Here is a 27,475-nt window from a genome sequence, read left to right on the forward strand (position 1 = left end):
CCTCAGCAGACAGGATGGCATAGTTGGCAGAGCGGAGGGTGGCACAGCTCTGAGGCTGATATCGAGGGCTCAGAATACACCAGACTGAGTTGCGGTGGACCAGACAGGTTGCCGTGGCTGGCACGCTGTTGTGGTGATTGGCAGTCAGGTGGAGGTAAAGGTGGCCCAGAACAAGGTGACTTGGCACCTCCACGGTCTACAGTAGCAGGAGGAAAGGCGCTGCTTCTGTTTACATTCAACTGCGCTGCGTAGCTTTTGTGTACAGGAGCATTTTTCTGAATGCTCATGTGTGCTCTGTGTAATCTTACATCATGGAAGGGTTCTCCTCACCATTGTACACCGGGTGTGTATCCACTGAAGCAGGCACTCCTGCTTCCTGCTAGCCTCTGAGCCAACTTGTCTTGTTGCCAGACGTCGGTAACTTGGCACTCCGTCTCTTCCTTTTCCATGTGGTGATCACGTATGTCTATCCACAAGGAAGTCTGTCGACACATCTAGGCTTTTACAAATGGGATATGACACATGTAAAAAGAGCAAATCACTTCCCTGCCCGGGCCCGGAGCCATGCACATACTTTTTCTTGGTGTTTATGTATTTTTACTGGACATATCTGTATCCCTACGCGTCACTGGGGAGGTAGACTATGCTGAACTGTTGCCGAGGGGCATGCATATGGTGCAGGTCACATAGGTCAACACATTAAAGTGTCCATCAGCGTCCTCATGACTCCCATAGCAACAGTGTCCTCCATTTTTACTGTGTTGTACACATCTCTGCACAGCAAAAACACCCCGCAGGACATTACTTACTTATATAACTACGTATTGCTTGATGCACGCTACTCATCTAAAAAGATTCCAGTAGGCATGTGGATGGTAGAAACACCGTAATGAACAGATACTCGAAGAACTCATTGTCACTGCTGCTTTTTTGTTTGATCTCAACAATAGCAACTATGGACGACCATTTCTGCCACTGATAGAAAAAAAATATCCCCATGTAAGTCATTATTATGAGATAAAAAAAGTCAGAGCTGTGAGACAAAAAAGTTAGAATTATGAGAAAAAAAATTGTCAAAGTCAAAATTATGAGATAAAAAGTCATAATTATGGGATAAAAACTTTTAAATTATGAAATAAAGTCAGGATTACAAGATTAAAAAAGTCAAAGTCAGTCAAAACTATAAGATAGAGTCAGAAATATTAGCTAAACAATTATGAGCTAAGAGGTAATAATTCTGAGATTAAAAAAAAAGTTATGAGATAAAGTCAAATTCTAGATAAAAACTAAATTATTAGATAATAAATTAAAATTATGAGATACAAAGTCATAAGTATAGATAAAAAGCCAAAATTATGAAATAAAGTCATAATTATGACATAAAAAAAGTCAGAAATGTGAGATAAAAAGTCAAAGTTGAAATTCTGAGATAAAAAAGTAATATTTATGAAATAAAAAATGACAAGGGGATTAAATGTCATAATTGTTAAATAAAAAGTCACGATTATGAGATAAAAAAAAGTAGAATTTACAGGATAAAAAGTCATGAGAGAAGAAGTCATAATCATGAGATAAAAATCCTAATGATGAGATAAGAAGTTGAAATGATGAGATTAAAATGTCGTAATCATGACAGTGCTGTACGGAGATGTGTACGGCAGTTATAACTGAATTATAATTACGACTTTCTAACATCTCACAGGACATGACTTGCTTGCATAACAACATACAACAACACACTTTCAGCTCTAAACAGTGTAGTAGAATGAGTGGTACAGAAAGTGACATGTCCTTTGTTACCACAGTAAAGCATCTAAAAGTACTTCTTGTCATGGTTTGATATCACACTAAAACTCTGTGCCATTATGAGTTCCCTCTTTCTGTGGAACCGGAGCCGGAATTTGGAGCACAGAACGAGCTGTAAGAGGCAGTGAACCTCTGTCTCATCTCTCTTGAACTTTATCTCCTGCTGCCGCTCTAACAGCAGATAATAGTTGTATTATAGAGAGGACAACTATTCAGTCAAACCCTGAGACAACGGTGACGTGTTTTGGACATGATGGATGAGTACCTCGTCGAGAGCGGATAAGAGTGCTTTGCAAGCAGATGTGTGTCTGTACACACAGAGTGGACAGGAGTTTATACAGGCAGCCAATCCATTATGGCTGACCCTGAAAGACAGTCATGAAATAAGACCAGTGGTTAGCAAGAGATTTACATACTATCACCAAAATAGTAGTCCAGATGTATAGATAGATAAAGTAGTTAAGACTGAAACTGCTTAGTGAACTACGTCTCGTCTCGCACAATATATGTCATCAACACCAATCTCACTTTCTCTTGTAACGTTATCTGACCTGAAGTGTTTTATCAGCTTCTCCTGATCCTTCAATCAGCTGTGACGAGAAAGATCAAGTGAGACCCGCTGTTGTTTGACTCAACCCCGGCACAAACACACACAGGCAGCTAAAGTTAGCTTTTGGAGGGAGAAAATCATGACGTCACTTTCGTGACTTGTGGGTGCATAGTCTTTCTAATTACGTATCTTCACTGTCTGATACTTCAACAGTTTTTTAACAAACTGTGACTGACTTGAGTTGAGAAATTATCTTTTAGACTGACAAACATCACTGACATTTGTGGCACACTTCTAAAGAATAATTTGTCTCTCTTCATTGACTACAGTTCATATTTTTTCCAGAGTAAGGTCTCATGGTGCTCTACTGTGACTTCATGTCTCTATTGGAACCATCATGGATTTTTTGCCACGTTAGCGGCAACTATTTACTTGATTTATTAATTTCTTAATGACTTACAAATCAATCATCCCAACTCAAAACAGTTACTTGATTAATTCTGTCACAGTCTTGTCACTTAAAAAATATTGAGGTCCACATGTTTGGACCTATTTTTCAAGTCATTCTTGTACATATTATTTTAATTATCTATTAATCTATTGATCGTTTTCTCCATTAATCAATTAGTTCTTCAGTCCATAAAATGTCAGTATATGTGTTTCCCAAAACCCAAGATGACATTCACAAACATCTTGTTTTATCCACAACACAAAGATATTCAGTTGGCTGTCAAAGAGGAGTAAAGAAACCAAAAAGTCTTCAGACAAAATGCTGAGATAAAGTAATTATTCAATTTAGAATTTAGAATTTATTCCAGTCTGTAGAAGTAGAACTAAGATCATCACGTATAAATCTACAAATTAATGTAAAGAAATGCACAGCCTTTCACCTACCCTTTTAATGGCACATCATATTTAGCAAGGAAAGATCAAACAACACAAAACAAACAAAACAGCTGATGATTAATTTAATAGTTGATTAACAATGAGTTGATCGATTAATTATTGCAGCTGTACTTTACTGGAAGTTCTTGGAGCATCGGCGTGAACAATACTTATCCACAAGATTCAAATAAGCATGTGAATGGTAGAGACACCATAATGAACAGAAACTAATAGAACTTGTTATTTTTTGTGTGCGTGATCTCAATAATAGTAACCTCCTTCAGCGTTGCCATGTTATGTTTACATTGTGCATATATTAGGTTCCTAACAAGGCTTCTCCAGTTGTTCACCAGGGACCATTTGGCATTAATTTCCCGTCTTGTATGCAGGAAGGTATATGCAGCGTCTCCTCTGGTCTATGCCTACGTGCTGTTAAGACATACAGGCTATTTAGGTGCAGTGCTGCTGTTATTAATAGCAAAACTAGATTTACCAGAATACTGCTCCTTGTCTCTACAAGAGTCTCTCTCTCTCTCTCTCTTTGCATATTGTTTGTTGTGGTTTCCATGGAGATTTCCCTCTCATCACTGTGTGTTAAGGCAGAGAGCACTTGGCCTATCTTCCTCTCCAGGCGTCAGAGGTCACAGTCTGCTCAGTCACGGGTGGACAACCTATAAACCTGCCGGGTTTCCATGAGATACGTTTCCTGTACACATAGAGATAAATATACACATTCATCCCTCTGTTTGAGAGAAAACCGATTTGTAGGTTTGTGTAAGTCTGTGTAGCGACAGACTGTACACAAACCTACAAATCGGTTTTCTATCATGCTCTCTTTCTTTGTCTGTGATCCTCTGTGTTGAACCTGACACACGTCCAGGCGAAGGTTTTTTGGAGCAGCGTGAAAAGTAGAAGTGGCCGGTACGAAGTGCAGCAGAGGGAAGACGCAAAAAACTCACTTACACTCTCAGCTCTCCCTTTGTGTGTGTGTTTGAGTGTGTGATTGCTTGGCCTGTCTCTCGCCTATCAAACTCTGGTGTCATCTTTCTGCCATCTGCCACTGCCACCCTACTGACATGCACACACACACACGTACACAAACATTCACACACACACATTGAGCGTCCATATAATACTCTGTCATCGCAAAACCTGTTTTCTTTTTTAATTTTTTCTAAAGTCAGGTCTCCCCTCACCATCTGCAAATACCGACGTTTGTTTCTACTGTTTTCCTGGTGTGTTGTGTGTGTTAGCATCTACTTTTAAAGAAACAAAGGAAGCAGGCTTTGCCTTGAATATGAAATTCAAGAATATGCATTTGGTGTGTGTTTGTGCGTAAGATATGAATATTTAATTCAGCCCCTCCCTCCGTCATGTATTAATCATGGAGCAGTCTGCTTAGGCTGAAAATAGCGCCTAGCAACCCAGAAAAACAAAATCCCATAGTAGTTGTGGGTATGTCATGTGCTGCTGCTCGTTCATGTGTGACACAGCACATGGTCTCCTCTCACATTTTCCCTCCTTGCGCACCAAGTTTTCTTTCCCTGCGTCAGTCTCAGGGTTGATGGCGATGCAGGTTTGAGTGAGAGATACTCGCGGTCATGCTCACTCCCCAGTTTTTCAGTTTGAAAAGTGTCGCTGTCTCTGAAACAGTTGTTTACTGGTTTCTGTCTAGTGCACATGCTTAACTGAACTCTGAATGCAGCCTGCTGTGTCTGTGCTGACACCCACTGAGTATAGGCAAAGTTTGAAATATGTGACTGCAAGAAAGCCTGCTTCCTGAAAGCAGTGATAATTGCAGGATTACTGACCCCACCGTCTGTACCAGCTGCCAATCTTAAGGATAAACAGCTGTAGGCTGAGTGATGACATCATTTCAGCCTCGGCGTTTGCAGCTGGGGGCAGAAATATAGCAACAAGTTTGTGAAGTGAATGCAGCAATAAAACAGCTTCAATTTAAGACCACAGGGCATGAGAATGGTGGTTCATGAAACCCGAGCAAAAGACTGTCTGCTGCCTGGCAGTGTCACCTAAAAAGCCAACATTTCTACATGTTGGTATCCTGGGAAACGCTCTGAAATGTGTGTTAGTGGGCTTCTTACAATTCAGACTGGCTGGCTAATAATAGTCTGGTCTTGTGTATAGTGCAGTCAGAGAGCATTAAGATGTGGACATTGTACTGGCTGCACTCCATCACATTGGATTTGAAATAAAAAAAAACCACAATGACTGTGAGGTGCTGACTCTCAGCTTTAAAGGTCCAATATGTAAGATTTGCAGGGATTTGATGGCAGAATAATTGAATATAATATCCATAAGTATGTCTTCATTAGTGTATAATCACCTGAAAATTTGTTGTTTTCGCTACCTTAGAATAAGACCTTTTATACCTACAGACGGTCCAGGTATTCCTTTATGTTGGCCACCATGGTGCACTGTCATGATTGGTACAGTACGGGCAAACTCAGGCTGAGACGATAACCACATTATTGCAATATAGCGGTCATGTGATGTCTGCTGTGGGCTTGAACTCATTGCTGTCATCACCACAGATTTTGTTTTGAAAGGTCAATCTCATGTTGAGATCAATGCATTGATGAATATCTACAAAAGACATTCAATGTAGAGTTGGGCGATATGATGACCATCATCAGGCCATCAATTGGTGAATGGTGATTGGCGATATCTTCGTCCCCCCTCTCACCCTCTCGGGTCTCAGCTGGGGGATGTGAGCAAGCGGCAAATACATTACATTACACACACTACATACATTCACTATGTCCACTTAACTTACAAAGTATCAAGAAATTAAATATTCTTGCACTTATTTTCCTTTTTAAATGGAGAGATACAACTGTACACCTTCAAAATTCAAGTTTTTCTCTTTTACTGAACTAAGACAAGCTTAATTGGCTCACCACCAACTTTGGTTTGGTCGAATTAAATCCTTAATTCACCACATGAAAAGAGTGCAAAGAGCCTAATTCTGAAGGCTTTTTGTCTCTCACTCCTCACTTAGCTCAGCACACCCATATACCGGGGAATGGGTGTGTACTGTGCCACTGGGTGAGAATGTGGCACAGAGCAGCAGCTGTCACTCTGCAGACAAAATTAAATGGCAAATATCTCCCCAGAAATTGTCCCAAAAAAGCAACCAGCAACAGATTCAGTCCATTGTCGATAAACGACATAGTCGTCCATTCGCCCAACTCTTATTCAGTGTTTATCATTATGGATTTATCTTACCACGTCTTCAAAAAAGATGCTGCAGTTCAAGGCTGGATTACAAAGCTTCTGAAGGGGATACGGTTGCAGAGCCAATGTTGGAAAAGTACAGCATTAGCATTAGCTTAATGGGAGCCTTTTCCTGCTCAGTGTACTTCAGGCCATTCCAACTCCATTGCTTTTCCTGCAGTTGTGAAACAACTGTTGAGAAGGTGCAGTGTTTAGTAACTGACACACTGTAACTAAACTGTACATTTACTGCCAGATTGACTACTTGCTGTTAAGTTTAAGTTTCTGCTCTGCTATGAGCAGCACTAGCAGTGACAATGACAGTGTGCTTCAATAAAGTTCAATAAAGTGCAATTATTGAGGCAGTCATGGTAAACTGCCATCCTGCAGGAACCTCTGTTACACATTTTAAACAGGCATATAAACACCATCTGATGGAAGGACACACTGATTTAACCCATAATGTCTGAGCAGGTCATTTAAGTCCTTGTCAATATGTCTGTGTCATTGTTTGTCTTCTTGTGTTTGTTGACTGTCTCTGTTTTGTGATGTGATTTTGTCTTTCATGTGCTGCAGAACAGGAACCTGCTATAAACAAATTTTACCTGAGTCAGGCCCATTTAATTGTAACTGATCTTATTCTGTTACTTTTAATTGTTTCCTGTATAATAATAAAAAAGGAAATGATTTGATTTGATGCTTGGTGAGTCTTTTGCAGCATAAATACCAATGCTGTATTAAACATGTCATAGAACCTTAAATTTCTTCTGCAATTCAACAAGTGAACAACACTCATATTTCCTTAAACATAAAACAGTGTATTTTCTTTGGCAAATGCAAAATGATTAAGACATGACACATGATATCTTGTTAGGCAAAAACATTGAGCGAGAATAATAAAAGATGTGCAAAAGTTACAAGGGTGTCATGTCAACATTATGCATATTTAAAAAAAATAAACAAAAGCAAACATGCTATGTCATACACATGGACTGCCAGGACCAGATGCTTCAATTAAGTACAGCACATCCACTTTCATGGTGACTTTGAGCACAGGCAGGGCAGAAAATGAAAGTCTGCTCACTAATTCATTTGCACTGTTTGTGTTGACGAGACATCAGCCTGATCATCTGCAGACAGCTGGCTATAGCTAGCATTAGCTACCCTGCGGGGACAGACTCACTAAAGCAGAGTCCACACACTGTTGAGGAGACAACATGTCTGGCTGTGAGATGTCAAGTTGTGAAAATCGAGTGAACAAACACACCTCTTCGAGCACCACAAGCTGAAAATCATTTAGTGCCATTATATTAAAGAGACAGCAGACATGTTTACGGCTAGTATCTCCAAAATTGTCCCTTTAAACAGTGGTCTGTTTCTGTTACTTGTTTTATTATCATCTGCGAAAGGTAACTGCACAATCATAAGATAATGGCTTATGTTCGTTTAAGCCATAGAAGAACATAAAGGGCCAGTTCTACACTAGTGACCTTCTTAAAAAAATGGATAAATTTGGGTTTCACAGATGTGGTCTGGAAAAGTCTGGAGCCTAAGCAGATATGTTGGTGTACTGAGAAAGGAGCAGGATATCTTGCTTGTTAACATTTTCTTTTATCTCTTTTGTACAGGTTTTTTCCCCCAGATTTCCCTAATTTATTTATTAAATTTTGTAATCCCTTCTTAATTTTATAAGTACCCTAATGCAAGTGCAAATACTCTCACTGTTCAGGACTAGCAAGCATGGTTGAAATTAACCTTAATCCAATACTGCATAGTCGAGGTTTAATAGAGAAAGCTTTTGTGATGTGTTTCAGAAAGCCACTTTTCAGGGTTTAAATTATTATAACCTGAGAGCCCCGGGTTGGAATTTTCAGAGAAATTGGCTCGTAATGTGAGAGCACTTCGTCTGCTAACACTTTTGGCTTTTTCCTTTGCTCTCTCTTTCTCTGTCCCTGACTTGTTTGAAAAGATATCATGTTACTTTTTGTAACTTTTTGTCACTTTCTATTGCTTGTTTTCTGTCATTTCCCACTCCCCACCTCAGTCCCTCCATATTTCTGTCCAGTAGTCTCTACATCTTTTCCCTGGGAGCTGCAGACAGATGTTGGTGGTTTGAATCTGCTGGTTTTGATACCACACTGAGAACTGTTGTTCATGATTTCAGTGTTCAGGATTTTTTGGCTGGACCTGAAACATGGCTCGATGATGTGCTCTAACCATGGTCCCCCAACAATATATACACCCCACAAACTGACACATGAATGACACCGCCTCTCCCTCCCTTCACCCTCCTTAACAGTCAGTTTCAAACGTACCTTCAGCGATTCTCTCAGCCCAAATCAGCCCAACAGTTCACTTGAGCTCACTTCAGCTCCAACAACTAGACACAGAAGAAAAAAAATACCATCCTGTCACCATCCTCTGGCTCTGGTGGCTCAAATATGTCTGGACATGTCCAATAAAGCTGTTAGACGGAGCGTCCATGTTTCTTGTCATTTTCAGGTTTCAATGGGGTTTGAAACTGACAGTGGAGCAGACACACCCCCAACATTTCAGAGCAGAGAAAACTGCTCGTTTTTTAATGATTTTAAGAACTAATTTTATGTACTTAGCATTTTAATCATTCAAATTTAGCTGAGTGGTCAATAACATGTTTCTGTGGTGTGACAAATTCAGAAAACACATTTATTGTTGCTTTACATGATCTTTAAGATGTTCTTTTCTACTCTCTGACAGGTGGTTTGACCAGCAACGAGCAGCCTCTGGAACTTCATAAAACAGCTGCACTCAACCATTTCGGTAGGAAATCCATATGTGTGTGTCTCCGTGCGTGAACTGCATGAAAACACCTGAGCATATCAGTGGCCAGAATGAAACCTGAATGAATCTGACTCTTGAGCACGTTTGTAAATTAGTGAACAGAAAGACTGAGCGAACCACAGAGTTGTTATGGGGGCTGGAAATCCTTGAAAATGCCTGAATTTTAACGTCACATTTTCAGTGTTCGAAAAGTGCTTTGATTTTGGAGAAAGTGCATGAAACTGCTTGAAATTGTGATTGCATTACTTTCACACTAAATCACTGTGTGATTAAATTGTTTGCTTTTTAGATAAAGAAATAAAATAAATCGAAGAGAGTCTAATTTAGCAAAGAAACCAGAAATTATTCAAATTTCAGAAGCTAAACTCAGAGAATTTCTGAAAAAATTACTCAAAACCATTAGTTGATTAATTAATCTTGTCACATGTACACTTTTTTGTGTTCCCTGTTTGAACCTGTTTTATAACACAAATCAAAAATATTCAGGTTACTGTAAAGAAAACCAGAAAACATTCCCATTTAAGAAGCTGAAAGCAGACAATTTGATAAACTGATTTTTTTTTTTTTTTTATTAAAAAAGATTCCAAATGATTGCTTATCACAATAGATGATGCAGATTGATTTAATAGTTGATTAATAACAGATTAATTGTTGCAGCTCTCAGTATTTTATGTTCCTTGTTAAGTTTATTTGTTCTTCCAGCTGTTCCTTCCTTTGTTTTGTGCAATTGATTGATTGATTTTATATTAAAACTGTAATCTTACTAATAATCCCCATTTTTACTAAATGTATCTGTAATCTGATTAGGTCCTTTTTGATGTAACTCTAATGGAATGGAGTTAACTCTTTTTGTTAACAGATTGTGTGATCCTGTTACATGTAATCTGTTACTCTTCAATCCTGTTTACACCAGTACAAACTGGTACTTCCTTCCTCAGAGCCTCAGAAACACACACAGTCACCTGGAGGCGTGTGACTGATGCAGTCACGTCTTTGGGTTTACTGCTGTGTGAATCACCACATGTGATTACAGAACATCGGTGCTCGATGGGGGATTTGGTGATATCGCGGTTGCCTTAGCTGGCTAATGTATGGCTCAGGAATACACTCTGTCAGTGTCTGTTTATGAGGGAACTTATCATTTACTCCTGAGTATGCAATCATTTCCACCAACTGACGTTGCGCGTTGTTTTTAGCACATGGCAATGTATTATTCAGTGGCCGACTCCTTTTAGAACTCACACTGTACATGCCAGCGCGCGCGTGCGTGTACATGAAATGCGCATGTGAAAAACAAGACATCTTGTTGGAACTTCGCGCTCTTGTTGACAGGAACGTGGGATGATCACGCCACATCAGCATGTCATCAACCCACAAGCGGTATGTTTGTCCCATGTGGCGGGATAAAATGCTGATGCAGCAGTGATGTCACAGATATGGTTGCCAAGACCTGGAGCCTTAGCCTGTTAATGGCATGTTTCGCTGCTCGCTGCAGTGACACACGACACTACATAAACACTCTGCACATATTAACAGTCTGTTAGGGCTGCTTTATGGTTGTGTGGAGGCTTTCTGAGGTTGAATTTTTGAGGTCAGCTTTTCAGAAATGTAGAAAAAATATATAGCTTTAAACACATAGTGTATATTTAAACATTTAAACACTCAGACCACGTTCAGTCTAACACAGTGATACAGGTTACATGCTGGGCTGAATGTGGATTAAATATCTCTACTCAAGGATGTAAATTATTTTAATGATATCAGAGAAATACTGAAACTTTCTCATATGAATGAGACCAGTTCAGGCAGACTAGAACTGAAACAATTATCAACTAATGGATTGTTAATTGATTATTAAATTAGTCGCCAACCATTTTGATATTTTATTATAAGTTTGAATAATTTTTTTAATAAAAAAAAGTCAAAATTCTCTGGTTTCAGCTTCTTAAATGTGCATATCTTTCTTTACTCCTCTCTGACAGTAAACTGAATATTTCTGAGTTGTGGACAAAACAAGACATTTGAGACATTTTTTCTGACATTTCATAGACCAAATAACTATAACATGATAATTGTCAGAATTCCAGAACTACTAGAATGGCCATAAGTGGTCATTTTGTCCTTTGACTTCCAAATTATATTATCTCTCATGATAAAGATTTACTCTTTCTCAGACAGAGATTAATGGATTTATTTTGTCAGTTTATCTTTTTAAAAATGAAATAACACCAAAATGTAAATTTTGTCAATTGTATTTATATATTTATCAATATGCATACCGTAATGTAGTAAACTGCAATGATTCCATATATTCACTACAGTATTTTTCTGTAGGATAATAACCATCAGTGATCTGATTCAAATCTTAGATTAATCTATAATTACTTGGAGTGAGAAACAGTTAAACATATTTTATAAGATTTTTTAGCATGAATAATAACAAATTTCCACCAAGCCATCACAGAAAATAATCATAACCTATGGGAAAAGGCTGGAAATGAGTACAAAAATAAAACCATAAAAAGCTGGAAACACTGCTGCTTGTAATAAGTAAAGTAGTTTGTTTTAAAATTTGAGAGCTTTAACATAAAAATTCAATGAGCTTAGACCCCTACTTTATTTTTTATTGAGTCTGATTCACTAATCATTTACATTTTAATGTCAGGAACTTGAGACCACTTTTATTTTTTGACAGAGACAGTGATAGTTGCTAAGCAACCAAGATGCATCTCCAACTATGCAACATGTAACAGTATAACAGTGGCAGTTTCTGGTGGTCAATATGATCGCCTGTGGCTGAAGTAGGTAAAAATGATCACATTTTCTTTGCCTTCTGTGTAATTTCTATATAAAAAACATTTTAAATGAAAATACAGACTTTTACAAAATGCCAGGTACCAGAAGCATTGTAGTTTTTAATTCAACAAAGTTATTGCACATATAAATTTGAAGACAGTCAAAATGAGTGCCATGAAAATAATTGACCAACAAATCAACTATGAAAATAATCGTCATTTGCAGTCATACAGTAGCACATCTTCTGTATGTATTTAGCTGTAAATGCATGTACACACACACCATGTACACACACACACACCATGTACACACACACACACACACACACACACACACACACACACACACACACACACACACACACACACACACTCTGTCACACAAACACACAAAATAAATTCAGCAAGCAAGAAAAAAAAAATCCTGTAAGCACTTATCTTCCCATTAAAGTCACTTATAACCGACCTTTTCAGAAACATTTAAGAAACAAATTTACTGATCACATTAATTACAATTTTATGCAAAGACTGTATGATAAGCAGGACTGTTTTTTTTTTTTTATTTAATGCTGTGTATCTGTTGCTTTTGAATTGGTGACACAGAAATATATCCATATTTTTGGGTGTTTCTCTGTTTTAGTAAATAACATTTAACAAATTATTAAAATTTCAAATGAATTTCTAGCTTTCGTTCACTCTTAACAGAGTGCCCATTATTGTTTAAATGTCAATAACAGTAAAAGCCAGTTTTATTTAATAATTCCAGTGCTTTGGACAAATGGCAGACTTGAAGGGAAGCTGTGGTATTTTTCAACCTGGACCCTATTTTCCCATGTTTTTGTGTCTAAGTGACTAATGGAGACAATCATTTCTGAAATTGGTCCAGCATTGAGGGAGAATGCTGCAGCCGGCAAAGGCTGCAATAAAGCTTAATCCTTATGGGCAACAGCACAAAGTACATCCACTAAAATTGCTTGTTTTTGCCAGTGAAGTTTCTGACAACATTATGGAAAAGATTCCCACAGAGATAGACCATTTTTAAAGAGTAAGATACACTTTAATAACTAGAAACAGCTGTTTTGTTGTTCTTGCCAAACCAACCAGACTCCCCATAAAACTTATCTACCTCTTTGTGAAAAAGTCTACCTCTGTGGTGATTTTCTCCATAATCCTGTCAGACATTTATCAGTTGATTGCCCTAGGAACAGCAGGTCTGCACCATGGTTTTGATCTGCCCTTCACACAGCTACCTGCTCCCACCAGCAGAGTTTCAGCAGTGGAGCATTTTGTAGGGCTGGGCGGTATGACAAAATTTTCATATCACAGTTTTTTTAAAAATCATATCGGTTTCACGGTATTTGACGTTTTTTTTTTTTTTTTTCATGCAACAGTGTTCTTACCCACATTTTCTTCTCATTTTCTGCAGTCGATTGTCTTTAAATAGCCCATTTTACTGTCATAAGGACTGTATCATGTGTTTTTTTTCATGTCCAGACACAAAAAGCATGACCCCTTCAAAGTATGGTTACCATCACATGGACGACTATAAGATTAAACGTCCCCACACACGCTAGTCAGCGCCAGAAATACTAGTAGTTTACAATATTTAAAAATAAAATATTTATCAATATTTCATTCATGCATGATGCCAGTTACCTGTTGCCTCTAAGATTTTATGCAGTCGCACACCACTAGTCAGGGCTGCAGTACTGTCAGACAGCAGCTCCTCTCACCCAGCGTGTATGAACCGATCGCCGTGGCAACTCCAGATGTTTACATCAGCAAAGTCGGACAGATGAATGTAGACTGTGACAGAATAAACTGATATATATTCAGTCGACTGGAGAAACATGCCCACATTAAGCACAGACACAGACATAAACCTGCAAGCAGAGCTGCTGCTGCTGCTAGCACTGCTAACATTAGCCACACTGTGTGTCAGGCTGGCAGCTAACATCAGCTCTGGGTCCTGTACCCACAGACACTGTGACCCTCTTCGGTCTGAAAAGGTGAAGCATTTAGTGAGTTGTTGTCATGTTTTGTACATTAATGTGTAAGGTTTGTATTGTACTGTGCCAAGTAGCGCGAATTTCAGTGGCATTTAAAGTATGATTTGGCGACTGTAGACTGTGATTAATGGCTTCAAATGACTCTTAATACACACAGCATTTTTTTTCGGACAGTGTTTAACATTATAAATGAATAAATTCTGCTAAATTTTAACAGCTTTCTGAGTGTTTTCTTAGTGACTAGTCTAAATTAAATTTTGCATTGAATCAACTGGGAAATTAGTCACCAGGAACATCCGTAGTACACACGCTGAAGCAAGCACACCCACAGACGTTAACCTACAAGCAGAGCAGGTGATGCTGCTAGTGCTACTAATGTTAGCCACACACACACATCATTAATCTCCTGTTCGTTCTGAAAGTTGAAGCATTTAGTGAGTTGTTGTCATTTTTTAAAGGTTAATGTAATGTGATCATAAGGCACGGCGCAAAGTGGCACACATTTCAGCAGCATTTAAAATACAATTTGGTCACTGAAGAATGTGATTAATGGCTTTAAATGACTGTTAATACTCACAGTATTTTTTCAGACTAGGTTTAACATTGCCAATTAATAAATTGTGCTCATTTTTAACTGTTTTGAGTGTTTCATACTGTTAGACTTGTTGACTAGTCTAAATTAACATTTGCATTTTAATCAACAGGGAAATCAGTCACCAAGAACGTCCCTACGCATTAGTTACTTAGACACAAAAGCATGGAGACATGTTTGAAAATACTGAAGTTACGCTTTAAGCCATCAAACAGTTTTTCAAGTCCCAAATGAGAAACTGCAGCCAAATTTCCACATTTTATGGCCAAAAGTAAAGAATCTTTAAGTTTAGTAGGTCAGGTGTTGAGGCTTATACACTGGATACTATTTACTTTCATAGTCAAATCATTGAACTGCCCACCTCAATCAAATTAGACTTGAAAAATTCAGAGTTTGGTACAGCCCTAATAATAACTAAATGTTTTAAATGCCTGCCAAAAAAAGGACAACAGCATTTTATTGGAAATTTGTACAGTACAATGCTCTATTAACACATTCATGAGATGTGTTAGAATTAATTAAGTGGGTGCCAAGAGCAACAGTAACACTTCTTGTTTGTGTGTGTGTGTGTGTTTGTCTGTCCTGTGCTGTGAAGTCCATTTCATCAGAGAACCTAACTAAAACTGCAACAGCTGCAGCCGGCGCTGGTGACCTTAAAGTTACTTGTTGTGTGTATTTTTTTTGTGTGTGTGTGTGTTTGCATTTCTGTTCCAGCTAAGTTTGGGATCAAAAGTAGAATGAGCGTCAATCAGAGTGAGTGACTCATTTGACAATTTGAAAATGAGGAAGAGCGAGGTGGGGGAGGATGATGATGGAGACAGATTTGGGTGCATATTAAACAGGATGACTAAATAGTGCACAGGAGGAGGTACCGTAAGAGGAACAGAAGTCAGCACCTTCCAGAGTCACTGCCACACTTAGATGTGAATATGAATGAATGTGGGTTTTAGCATCCATGAATGCACATGCAACAGTAGAAGAGGGAGTGAAAATTACAGGCTAGTTAAGCATCTATTGATGGGTTTGTGTGTGTGTGTGTGTGTGTGCGTGTGTGTGTGTGTGTTTGCATGGCATGTCTGTCCGTCCGTCCCACCATATAGCCTAAACTAGGCTCTTTTCTCCCCAAGCCAAAACAGCTTTCTCCCACTCTGCACAAATTAGCAGCAGCCCACGCTCCACTAACACATAACTGTCAGAGCACAGACACTGCAGGGAGTGAGGAGGAGTGAGGGGAAGGTGAGAGAAGTGATGAGGAAGGAGGGGTGGGGAGAGAGAGAGACAAATTGGGAAAAGAGGATGGAAAAATAGAGGAGAAGAAGTGACAGATAATGTAGAGCAGAAGTGGTTTTGTGGCTCACAGAAGGGCTTCGTTATGGCTCCTTTCATCGGGGCCTGGTGTGCGCTGTTGGTAATCGTCAAGGAACATGACAGTTGTCTCTTTGAGTTTTTTAGCCTTAATTCATTGCACACATGTCCACTTTCTGTCCACACAGCGTCGATATTAAGGATCGGCAGAATGTGAGACGGCGGGCGAGTTGGGAGAGGAGGATGAAGAGCTGTTCAGGCAGGAAGCAGGGGTCCTCTGGGTGCTGGAAATCCTTGAAAACACTTCAGTTTTAATGTAGTGTGTTTAAGGTTTGAAATGTGTTTGGATTTTGGATGGCTGAAATCAGAGAATTTGGACTTGTTTTTTTTTTCTTAAAAAATGACTCAAAACAATTAATTGTCACATTCTTGTCACTTGAAAATTGTGGCATTGTGTGAAGATTGTGACAGGATTGTTCAATTAATTCAGAAAATGATCGACAGATTAATTAACAGTTACATCGTTTGCTATCAAAGGTTAGCAAAAAAGTTAAAACATGACTTTTCTAGTCAACATTAGCCAAAAGGTTAACAAACACATTATTTTTGAGCTAGCTAAAAGTTTAGTCAGCCTAGTTAGACTATTCATTATGACAAAAGCTCTAATTTCTTCTCCATTAAAAACTTATTTTGGCCGAATTGATGAAGCAACTTGATAATTTTGCTCAATAATCTCATAAAGACAACTATTTTAAGCTTTCAAAATAAAGAAACAGTTACATTAAACAACAAAAATAATAATTACGTTAAGAAAAGGGGGTTTATCTAAATTAGATGGAGTGAATTGGAGGTTTAAATCTTGTCAATTACACCCAACTCATTAGTAATCAAAATAGTTGGCTATCACTTTAATGATCGATTAAAAACTGATTCATTGATTAATTATTGTAGCTCTAATAGGATGCCAAGTCTATTTACAGACAGGTGACACATTTTGAAAGATTAAACTTTGTATTCCTTTAATTTATCTCCTTTCTGCAGAATTCTGTAATGAAACATAATTTTGGTCGTTTATAGCAGAACATCTTATTTAAACATTTTGAGCTTGTATATGTATATAAATATGTCATTTATCACAGCTGTAAGGTTCCTTGAAAGTGCTTGAATTAGACATGAGAAAAGGTGTAGGAACACGGAGGAAGAAGTGGCAGACCTGTTGGCTGTCCTTTGTTTTCTGACTGAACAGCTCATCTTTATTTAAAGTTGTCAGTTCTCTGCGAGCACTTAAGAACCTGAGAGAGGGGGAGCGAGAGGGAGGAGCCGGTAAAGTAAATGTGATGAATGGAGGTGGGTGGGGGCAGATGGAGACGGTAAAAAGAGACAGAAAGGGAAAGACATGGGAGGAGAACAGCAATTTGAGGAGAAGAGGGCCTGCTGGATAAGTAGAAAAGGAGGGATGAGGAAAGGCACATTATGCAAATATCAGGCAGGCTCATTAGCATTTCAAAACTCTGGAAAGGAAATCACGCAAAGTGGAGCATATTTTTGGACTACGCCAAATTCATTCTCACTCCCCATATCTCCATTTCTCAAACTGTTTTCCTCTCTCTTGCTCACACACACACACACACACACACACACACACACACACACACACACACACGCACACCACCACTCCTCTCTCTTGCTGTTGCACTTAACTCCTGTCTCCTCTCTCTTATTTCTCAGTGTGTGATTTCTATTTCGGTGCTCATTTGGACTCTGATTTTACATGTTCGGTCTGAACTTTAAGCTGGTCAGTCCACTCAGTTACAGGCTAGGACTAGACATTATACAGCATGGCCACACACAAACTGCAACAGGAAGCTAAGAGTTTGTTTTTTTATGTTCATTTAAAAACCTGGGGTAGTAGTGGTTAATTGCCATACAGTGTGACTAAAACTGTATTCATAGTATGTTTCTGTTAAAGGTAATATTTTGAGTAAATCCAGATAACTTCAGTTAAAATGCTCCTTATTGCTAATTTAGAATTCAGAAAAAGTCATAGCCTGTATAATGGGTGTTTTAAAAGTGTTGCAGCTGACTTGAAATCTACTAGTTATCCTGAAATCCTCTTAAATGGACTGAGTGAAAATGAGGACTATATACCTGTATGTACATTTATTTGTGTTGATGTATGTTACTGTGCTGGGTAATTTCCGTCCAGAGTTGGGGGTAGTGTTATAAGAGTAGCGTGGCTCCTTTAAGCGTGTGTGCGCACATATTAGGTCTGTGCAATTAATCAAAATTTTATCAAAATGTGTCAATATTTGTTTAAGGCAAAATGTGTGTCAAAAAATCTTTTAAATGAATGAATGTCGTGAGGCAGAAACTTGCTACTCTACACATCAGACTGCAGAAAAAAATATTGCAATTGTAAAATCAGTCAGAATAATCACAATTAGATATTTTTTCAAAATTGTTCAGCCTTAGCCTGTGTGGATTGAGCAGATGAGTGACAGTGAGCTGCTATGAATGTAACTTTACAGAGCAGAGAAACGGGTCTGCAACCTTTCAAGACTTTTCAAAGGTTGATTCAGTACATTTTAATACCACTTCTTTTCAGTTTAACTGATTCAGTGACTTATAAAACTTTTTAAGGATATGTGCGAGTCCCGTTTAACTATTCTAGTCTCATAAATAAGGCATTTAGAATATATGAAAAGTGGGGGAAAGTATTGAAAAATACTGAAATCAATGATTAAGGCTGAACGATCTTATCTAAAATATATATATTATATTATTGCAACAGCGATATGATTTGTGATATTAAACAGAGCAGTCATTTTTAGTTGATTATTCTCGTTTTCATTGAAAAGCATTAAAAGGATCATGGCTTGATTTTTGCAGGGATCTGTACCAAACAAAGATGTTTTCTAAAGCCTGTAGAATATGATGTGTTGGTCAGGGCATCTCTGCAGCAGAACAATATTTAATTTTAAATTATATTTTGACATACATTTTATCTGTAACAAATATCATGCTTTCTGGGATTTGAACATTTCAACAGCCCATAATTGCGATTTCGAGAAAATTCCAATTAATTGTTCAGCCCTGTCAATGATGCCACAATTTCCCATTGCTACACATGTTAAAAGACTAGCTGACTGTAGAAAGCACTGAACCCTTTGTGTGGACGTTAGACAAGAAGACATGCACAAAGCAGAGACTGTGTTTTACATGAGACTTGGGGTTAGATGCAGTACAGCGTGTGTGTATAAGAACATTTCAAGCCTTGAATGTATGAGTGGGTCAAATACATTTCCAGTCGGTTTAACTTGATAATGCAAATTCACCTGCTGCCTTGAAAATGCAGTTTAACTCAACTTGAAATTTACTTTTGTTTCAACTCCGAAATTTAAGTTCATAAAGTTGTTTTAACTGCAGTATTCTTGTTCACTCAACGTAGATTCTTAAGTTGTCAGAGTTCATTGAAGTTTTAATCACTTATTGTTTCGACTTAATATTGTGAGTTAAAACAAAGAATATCTATTTCTTATTAATGTAAGAAAACCTGACTTACCTAGTTGAACAAACACACACTCCAGCATTATTGTAACTCATATTTTAAAGTTAGAACAACTTAACCACATTTACACACAGACTGCCTCCATGGGTGACAGAAGTCCTTTCTTGTTTACCACACAAAATGTCTATATTTTAGTCAGAATTCAAATATATGATCTCTCTGCAGTGTATAACTAGTTAGTTTCTATTCTTCAACCTTGTCATGGTTTAAAGTTTCTCCTGAACTCAAAAGCTGCAGCAACTTTTTTCTCTCTATTTCCCCACAAATGCCTTTTTCAAAATTCGTCAGATTTTTACGTTGGAATATGTGTGAGGTTCACCTCCTTTTCACACAAAATGCCTGTACTAAAAAAGACGTTTTTGGTGGGATATTTCATTGAGTTTCATACAATATAAGGCTTTTTTCCTGCAAAAAATCAATTCGACCCAGACTTTTGGGTAAAATGCCTGAACTATTTGCCCCCAGAACAGATTGAATTTTTGGTTACATGGATTCAACACTGTCCTGGGAACATTCCTCAGATATCCTGGTCCATGTTGACATTACAGCATCACTAATCGTAGTTTTATTGGCCGCACGTTACTGCTGAGAGTTTTTCCTCCCAGCACATCCCAAAGGTTTTGAGATCTGGTGACTGGGAAGGCCACTCGAGTACACTGAACTCATTGTCATGTTTGTGGAGCCAATTTGATGATGACGTGTGGCTGATGACATGGCGTGTTATCCTGCTGGAAATAGCCATGAAAAGATGGGTTGACTGTGGCTATAAAGGGACACACATGGTCAGCAACAAAACTGGAGTTGGCTGTGGCATTTTAATGATGCTCCACTGGTATTAAGGGCTATGGCAAGACCTTTTAACATTTAAAAAGTGGCAATAGCAATTGTAGATATCAACAGTTGCTCTTTGTCTAGTTGGAATCCTAGCCAGCATATCCATAATGTAATTCTGACTAGTAGCTAATCTAATTAAAGATATTGTCAATTAATTTCTAGTAAAAAAAATTAGTCTTGAAATCAACAACAAATTACTCACTAGTGAAAATGCTCATTGTAGATACCTGTAACTTAATTACAACTAACTTTAACCATTGACTTCTATTCAAACTCATGTAAGTAATTTAATTCTTACTAGTGGCAATTGTTTTTATATTATAGATATCTATCGCTGTCCCTGACTAAGATTTTTTTTTAGATTAATCAAATTTGGCTGTCCAATATGAATACTCAATATATTCAGTTCATTCAATTTTTATTTTATTTTTTTTTTTACAGTGCAGTGTGCCACACGGTTTCTTCAGCAGTGTAAATAAATATGTTTTGCCAATAAGACTTGAGTTTTAATGCCCTTTGTTGTCATCTTACTCACTACATTTTAACACAAATATCTGTACTTTCTACTACTTACATTTTCAAAACAGAATTGTTACTTTTATTTTTTGTCCGACTCCTTCCCAACATAAAGAGCAATTTTAGTTCTGGTTACAGTGTGTCAGTTAATGAACGCTCCAGCTTTTCCAACTGCTGAAACGGTGGTGAGGTTAGTCCTGAAGTAAGCTAAGCAGGAAAGGCTAATGCTAATGCTAGTGTTGCACTTTTACTGCTACAGCTCTTATGCAATCGTATGCCTTTCAAAAGTTTTGTAATCCAGCCTTGATGCACCGTGTCTAATATCCAACACCGAATATCTTCTTCATATGTTGAAAACAGTTGTTGTTGTTGTTGTTGTTGTTAGCTGCCCACAGGCAATCCCAAGATGCCTTGGGTTGAGTCTGTTGACCAACCAGAGGTTGTATTCCTGATTTGTGTGTGACAGTGCTGATGCATAGATGTATTAATTAACTGATGTGCTGATCTCAACACAAGATTGACCCTTCAAAATAAAATTTGGAGCGATGACGATGAGCTCAACCCCATGGTAGGCATCATGTGACTGTGGTATTATGCAGTTATCGTCACAGCCCTACTGGCACCCCCAATCACTGCGCTGTCAAAGTCACTTGGACCACATTTCTTTCCCATTTCAGTGTTTTGTCTTAACAGCTGAAACTCTTGACCATGTCTGGAGGCTTTTATAAATGAAATTTGTGTAAAATTATTGGGTGATTAGGTGAAAGAGCAGTTGTGCAGGGGTACAAATATACTAGAAAAAGAGTCCTAGCAAAAGAAGGTACCATGACATGAAGCTTTCCAAGCTGCAAGGCATCAAAGGAAGCAGCAGTATGTAGTGACATGTTGATATCATCGTCATGAGATCTTCATCTTGTAATTATTAAGAAAGTGAACAGTCAGCATCCTTTGTGTCAGAACTGTGATGACACTATCTGATTGACTCGCTTCTATTTCCTCCTTGCGTTGAATCTCCCATGACTTTTTTGAGCAGGATGAATGTAGGGTGCATTTGTAGATAACATGTGATAAATGAAGAGCAGAGAGTAGAAAAGCAGTTGAAAGGGGACAGGATTAGTGTTGAGAAGCCAGAGATCGAAAGTGAGGTGTGTTCCAGAGGACACCCCGTCTGTAGGTCACCATGACCGCGCGAAGACACTTGTCTGCCGGCCAGACCCCCGCTGCCTGCCTGCCCCCCCCCATAGTCACTGGAACACTGAGTTTTGCTGTTGTGTGTGTTTGTGTGCGTGACTGAATGCTTGACCTTAATCCTGACATTGTAAATATGTTTGTGTTTGCTCTGCTTAAAAAAAACAAAACATGCCACACACAAAGATTTTGGGAGTTTGGCAGGCAGATTTTGATCTTAAACAACCTCAGATTTACCCACTTGTCTTTTTCCTTTTATGTACACAGTCTCTCAACCCCACTATTTTTTGCTTTTGCTGTAGTTGATGCTCAAATTCTCAGGGGAAGAGAGAATTCCCCCCAGGAAAAGTAGTATCTATGGTGAGTCAAAACATTGGGTTATTTTTAGTCAGAGTTCAGTTAAAAGTGTGTCCCTCTCTTTATCCGTTTTATCTTGTTGCAACGTTTTTTTTTTAAATTCTTTTACAACAATTTTGTTGTTTTGACTTTTGTGTATTTTCATTTTGTTACATTTTTTACGTTGTTTTTCTCTTGTTACATCATTTTTTTCGTCTTGTTAGGTTTTACATCATTTTTGTCTTACTGCAGCTTTTACATAGTTTTGCCTTGTTATGTCTTTTTCGTTTTAGGTCTTGTTACATCTTGTTATGTCTCGTTGTGTCTTTTTTTTTTAATTATTTTTATTTTTATTAGAGATGCACTGATTGCAATTTTCGTAGCCAATTCCAATTTCCAGTTTTAAGGGTCCGACCTGCTGATTCCGATTTTGACCGATTCCAATTTTCACTCTTTCTAAGAACTGTAATTGACAGCATTCACAAACATTTTTGCAGTTTTTCTTGTAAAAATTAAATTAGATGTTCATAATAAGTACTGACTATTAAATATTCGTTAAATACTATTTAAATTTTCTCCAAAGTCCTCCAGGTTACAGCCAGGCCTTATTATAGTTTTACATTAAGATTATGAATCAGCTGAATGTGATGACTCACGAAATCCCGCGAGATTCTCATATGATCTCATGATACATTTATGTTGTTGTCTTGTTACGTTATTTACTTCATTTTCGTCTTGTCACATTCTTTGTTGTTTTTATCTTGCTACATCTTTTTTGTTTTCATTTATTTTCAAGTATTTTTGTCTTGTATCATAATTTCCCCTTAAATGCATTTAAACTAAAGAAACACACCTGATATGAAAATGTCAGCTGTAGAAAGTACAGATACAAGTTGTCTTGAAGAATAAATACTCAAGTAAAGTACAGATAACTGAAAAATCTACTTAAGTACAGTAACTAAATATTTGTATTTACACACTTACTTATTCAGCCAACATTTGGCATTAATTTGAACTCTAATTAACGTGAAAGGGGCAAACAATTACACAAGTTATGGTCTGAAGTAGAAATTTCACTCTGGGGACACTGTTGCTGTAGCTGAGGCAAGTTTTTCAACTTACCATGATTTCTTAAACTCTTATGACATATCATGGTGATTTTATGACGTATTACAGTAAATATATTATGGATTTCTCCTTAAACTATCTTGACAGAATCACCAAATCAGTTTCTTTACTGTTCTGTCAGATCAGGTCAGATTGTAAACTCAGATTGTAAACTCAGTGAATTTTAGCACTGCAGTGACAGACTCAATCAGCACCTGCTTGACTTACCACGTTTCCTAATGGAAGAAAACCTGTTTTGTATACACATGCTCACCAGGGAGCCCACACGGCCCTCAGGCCCTGATGCCAGTTCCCCAGATGGGCCCCCAAAGCCCCCCACACACTCGCTGACCTGGCATGGATTCCCCCGCCTGGTGCCAGTTTGGTGTAGGCAGGAGTCGGTGGGCAGCTGCTTCTTTTCTGCTCAGCCACCATCAGGCTCACACACGCGCACGCACACACACACACACACACACTAACAACCTTGTCAAACTCATTGCCCAGGGGATGTTTCCAAATGGTTCTCTTGAACTTCTGATGAACTGAAATTTAATCTCCCGTACTTTGCTTCATCTCATCTCCTTGAATCAGTCTTTTGATTTCTCCTGCACCAAACAGTTAACTGTATAAATTACCTCCATTAGGAATAAAAATGAAAGCCAAATATAACAGTGTACAATGAAGGAGCAGGTTTACAGCCACATGCTAAAGGAAACCTAAAGGTGTCAGAGAGCAGGGGTGAAATCACATTTGATCCCAAGAGAAAGATTGGAGTTATAAAGGGAATACAAGACAGTGTACTGGTGCCTAATTATATCTACAGACATAGCCTGAGGTTGTGGCCTTCATGTCAACCCCGTTAAAGAGAGACACACACACTCGTACGCACACTCTTCACATTCAGGTCTAAGAAAGTATGGCACAGAGTGCTGAGAGCCAGACTTGTTTTCGTCTTCCAGCAGAACAGGCAATGCCTTAACCTACTTTGTCTGCATCAGTGCCATTATCCTGACAGCTATAGCATGTTGGACTATGTGTGTGTTTTTGTGTGGATATTGTAGAGGGAAAAAGATTTTACCATGTTATGAATTTTGCATATGGCTTGGTGTGTTCTGCTGTGTTAGCTGGCTGGCTGGGCTTTTGAAGACCTAGACGTCTGCAGAGCGAGGTTGTGTTTGTCAGTGCGTGTTTGAATGAATACAAATTCTTTAAAAATTCTTTTAAAATGGACGTTTTTGCTCTTAAATAGTACAGACAGACAGCTAACAATCATTTTAATTGTCACTTAATCTCTTAATTGTTTTCTTGATTAATCAGTGAATTTTTTTGTCCTAAAAAAATGTCAGAAAATTGTGAAAAATGCTGATCACTGCTATCTTGAAGTTTCCCAAAGTCCATGATGACTTCCTCAGATGTCTTGTGTTTCACCTCCAAAAGATAATCAGTTTACTGATGTAGACCAACAAGAACCTACTGCTATTTCAGTGCAGAACCAGCTTGCTTTTCCACAAGCTAGAGAGACAAACCATTACATAAATGTACACACCTCTGGGTTCCCAGCAACACTAACTTCAAGCACTTCACACTCCGACACAGTAGGTGGCAGTAATGTGCTGTAACCCTAGTGTCCAGTCACGATAAATGGAAGAAAAGAAGCACAGCAACTTCGAACTACTTTTTAACTACCACTGCCTACTAAATGAATAATTCTATCTGCCATCACCAGCAGACTGATCACACTATAGTGTGTCATAGTGTTACGTGACCTGCTGTGTTTGAAGATGAACTCAGATCAGGTGTGACTACTGATATATTAATATACTGCCTATGCGTGAACTAATCAGTATTAATGATGTACTTTATTAAACGTATTTAACATGTCAGAAACTTTACTTCAGTAGTGGATCGGAGTACCTCCTAAAACGGTGCAGGTCGCAGGATCTGGTGGGTAACCAAATATGATGTAACACCGTCCTGCAGTCCCTGTGGCATCACTACAACACATCACAGCTAACTTTCCAAACAATATGGATAAACTGGCCACAAGCCTGGCTCAGAATCGATGCCACAATGACAGACATCTCCTATTAGTTGCTCATGATAATTCTGCACTCAGCCCTTGATATAGCAGATCTAACTCCTGGCCCAAGAGTTGGTGCAACTCTAGAACTGGATTCAGGGCCGAGAGCTGGTTGGCTGGCTGTTGAAATACAACTAACGGGTTCAGAATTAGGCTCTGGCTCCGAACCAGCCCTGGAACCACCTTGGTTGAAAGAAGGTTACAGAAGATTAATGAAAACAGGAAATATTCACATTTAGGAAGCTTGAATGAAAGTTTTATGACTTTTTTTGTCTCAAAAGATGACATTTCCAAAATAATCCTTCCTTAGGTCACAACTGTCCTGATGCTTTGCAATTGGAGATGCAAATTTACACGTCAAAGTTAATCTAGACTGAAATCTGAAAAGTCCACATTTTACTGTTACCGTTTTCTGAAACTTTCACTGACAGTGCAAAAATGCAACCAGTTGCACCCAACAAGCCAGCAGATTTCAGTTTTCTTGATTTTGACTTGTTGATTTAGGTCTGTGGTTTCTGTTACCGTCCCCTCCTTCAGTTTGAGGCACATGTGTCAGTAGCTTAGTATCGGCTGTGGTGCGCCAACAGGTGATAAGATCAGCAGGCAGTTCTCTGAATTGTTTTTTGGCTGCAATGCTCAGTAATAAGTAACATTATCATTGTCAGTGTGCCTGTTCATGTGCAGATGTAAAGATAGACAAATGGATATTATGTACATTTGACTCCTGCTATGCTTTGCCCTTTCACTTCCTCTTAAACTCACTTGTTAATGCAGAGGTGTGTTTTGTAAAGGCTTTTAAAAGCCCTAGCAGAACCATATGAATCTAGAAGAGTCCTCTGGAAGCTATCTATTATGGATGACCACTCCAGGGTTCAGACCTTTGCTTTGCATTCCCAAGGGGTTTGCTAGCTTCTGGCCAGCAACACCGCCATGACCAGAGGCGGCCCAACCCCCTGTCCGGGAAGAGGAGTTCATTGTAGCCAAGCCCACAGCCTAATGGCCACAGCATGGTGGTCAGTGATAGACTATTTTGCCACAAACTCATTTAAGTGAAGAAATAGACCATGGTTTGCTGTCTGCAACTGTCCATACCAGTTTTGTAAGTAGGGTGAAGTTGCAGGATGCCTGCAGGAAGAGACTTGGGCATTTGTATTGAATAGGTATTCAATGAATGATAAACAGAGCAAGTGTGTCATCAAACACAGACTATTGTTTAAAAGTTGGACAAATGCCAAAATTCTTCACATAACAGAAGAACATGATTTTTGATAGGTAGGCTGTTTTTTCTCACAGTATCTTCTAATCTTTGATCTTTTTCTGTCCTGACTCATACCTGAACATGGGCTGCAACCAACAGTTATTTTCATTGGCAATTAATCTGTTGATGATTTTCTTGATTAATTGATTAATTAATCCTGTCATAATCTTGAAAAATCACTTGAAAAATCCCCCATTCACTCCTCATAATTTAGATAAAACCTTGTTTTTTTATATAGGTATTATTTTTGTTATTTAATGTCATTGTTTTTCTTTATTTTGAAAACTTAATATGGCTGCCTGCCTTATGGGATCATTGATCAAAATGATCAAGTTGCTTTATTCATTTGGCCAATAGAAGTTTTTAATGGAGAAGAAATTAGAGTTTATCTGCTGAGTCATAATGAGTAGGCAAACTAGGTTAACTAACGTTTTGGCTAGCTATAAAATAATGTTGTTGTTTTTTTGTTTTTGTTTTTTTTTTACTTTTTAGCTAATCTTAGCTCAAAATCAATATACTGTTTTAACTTTTAGCTAACCTTTAGATTGCAAACTTTTTAGCTAATATTAGCTTGAAATCAATATAATTTAAC

The 27,475-nt window shown here is 38.2% G+C and overlaps 1 protein-coding gene across 1 annotated transcript in view; it reads left to right on the forward strand.

Annotated features, from left to right (window-relative positions):
- Nucleotides 1-27,475, forward strand: part of hdac4 (histone deacetylase 4) — a 204,797-nt gene that overhangs the window by 50,644 nt on the left and 126,678 nt on the right. Inside the window, exon 2 of the mRNA XM_084724281.1 lies at nt 9,212-9,274. Within this exon, the coding sequence (XP_084580407.1) occupies nt 9,212-9,274 (63 nt within the window). The remainder of the gene's footprint in view (nt 1-9,211; nt 9,275-27,475) is intronic.

This window comes from Lutjanus erythropterus, chromosome 8 (assembly GCF_056507025.1).
Source record: "Lutjanus erythropterus isolate fLutEry1 chromosome 8, fLutEry1.hap2, whole genome shotgun sequence".
NCBI lineage: Eukaryota > Metazoa > Chordata > Actinopteri > Lutjaniformes > Lutjanidae > Lutjanus > Lutjanus erythropterus.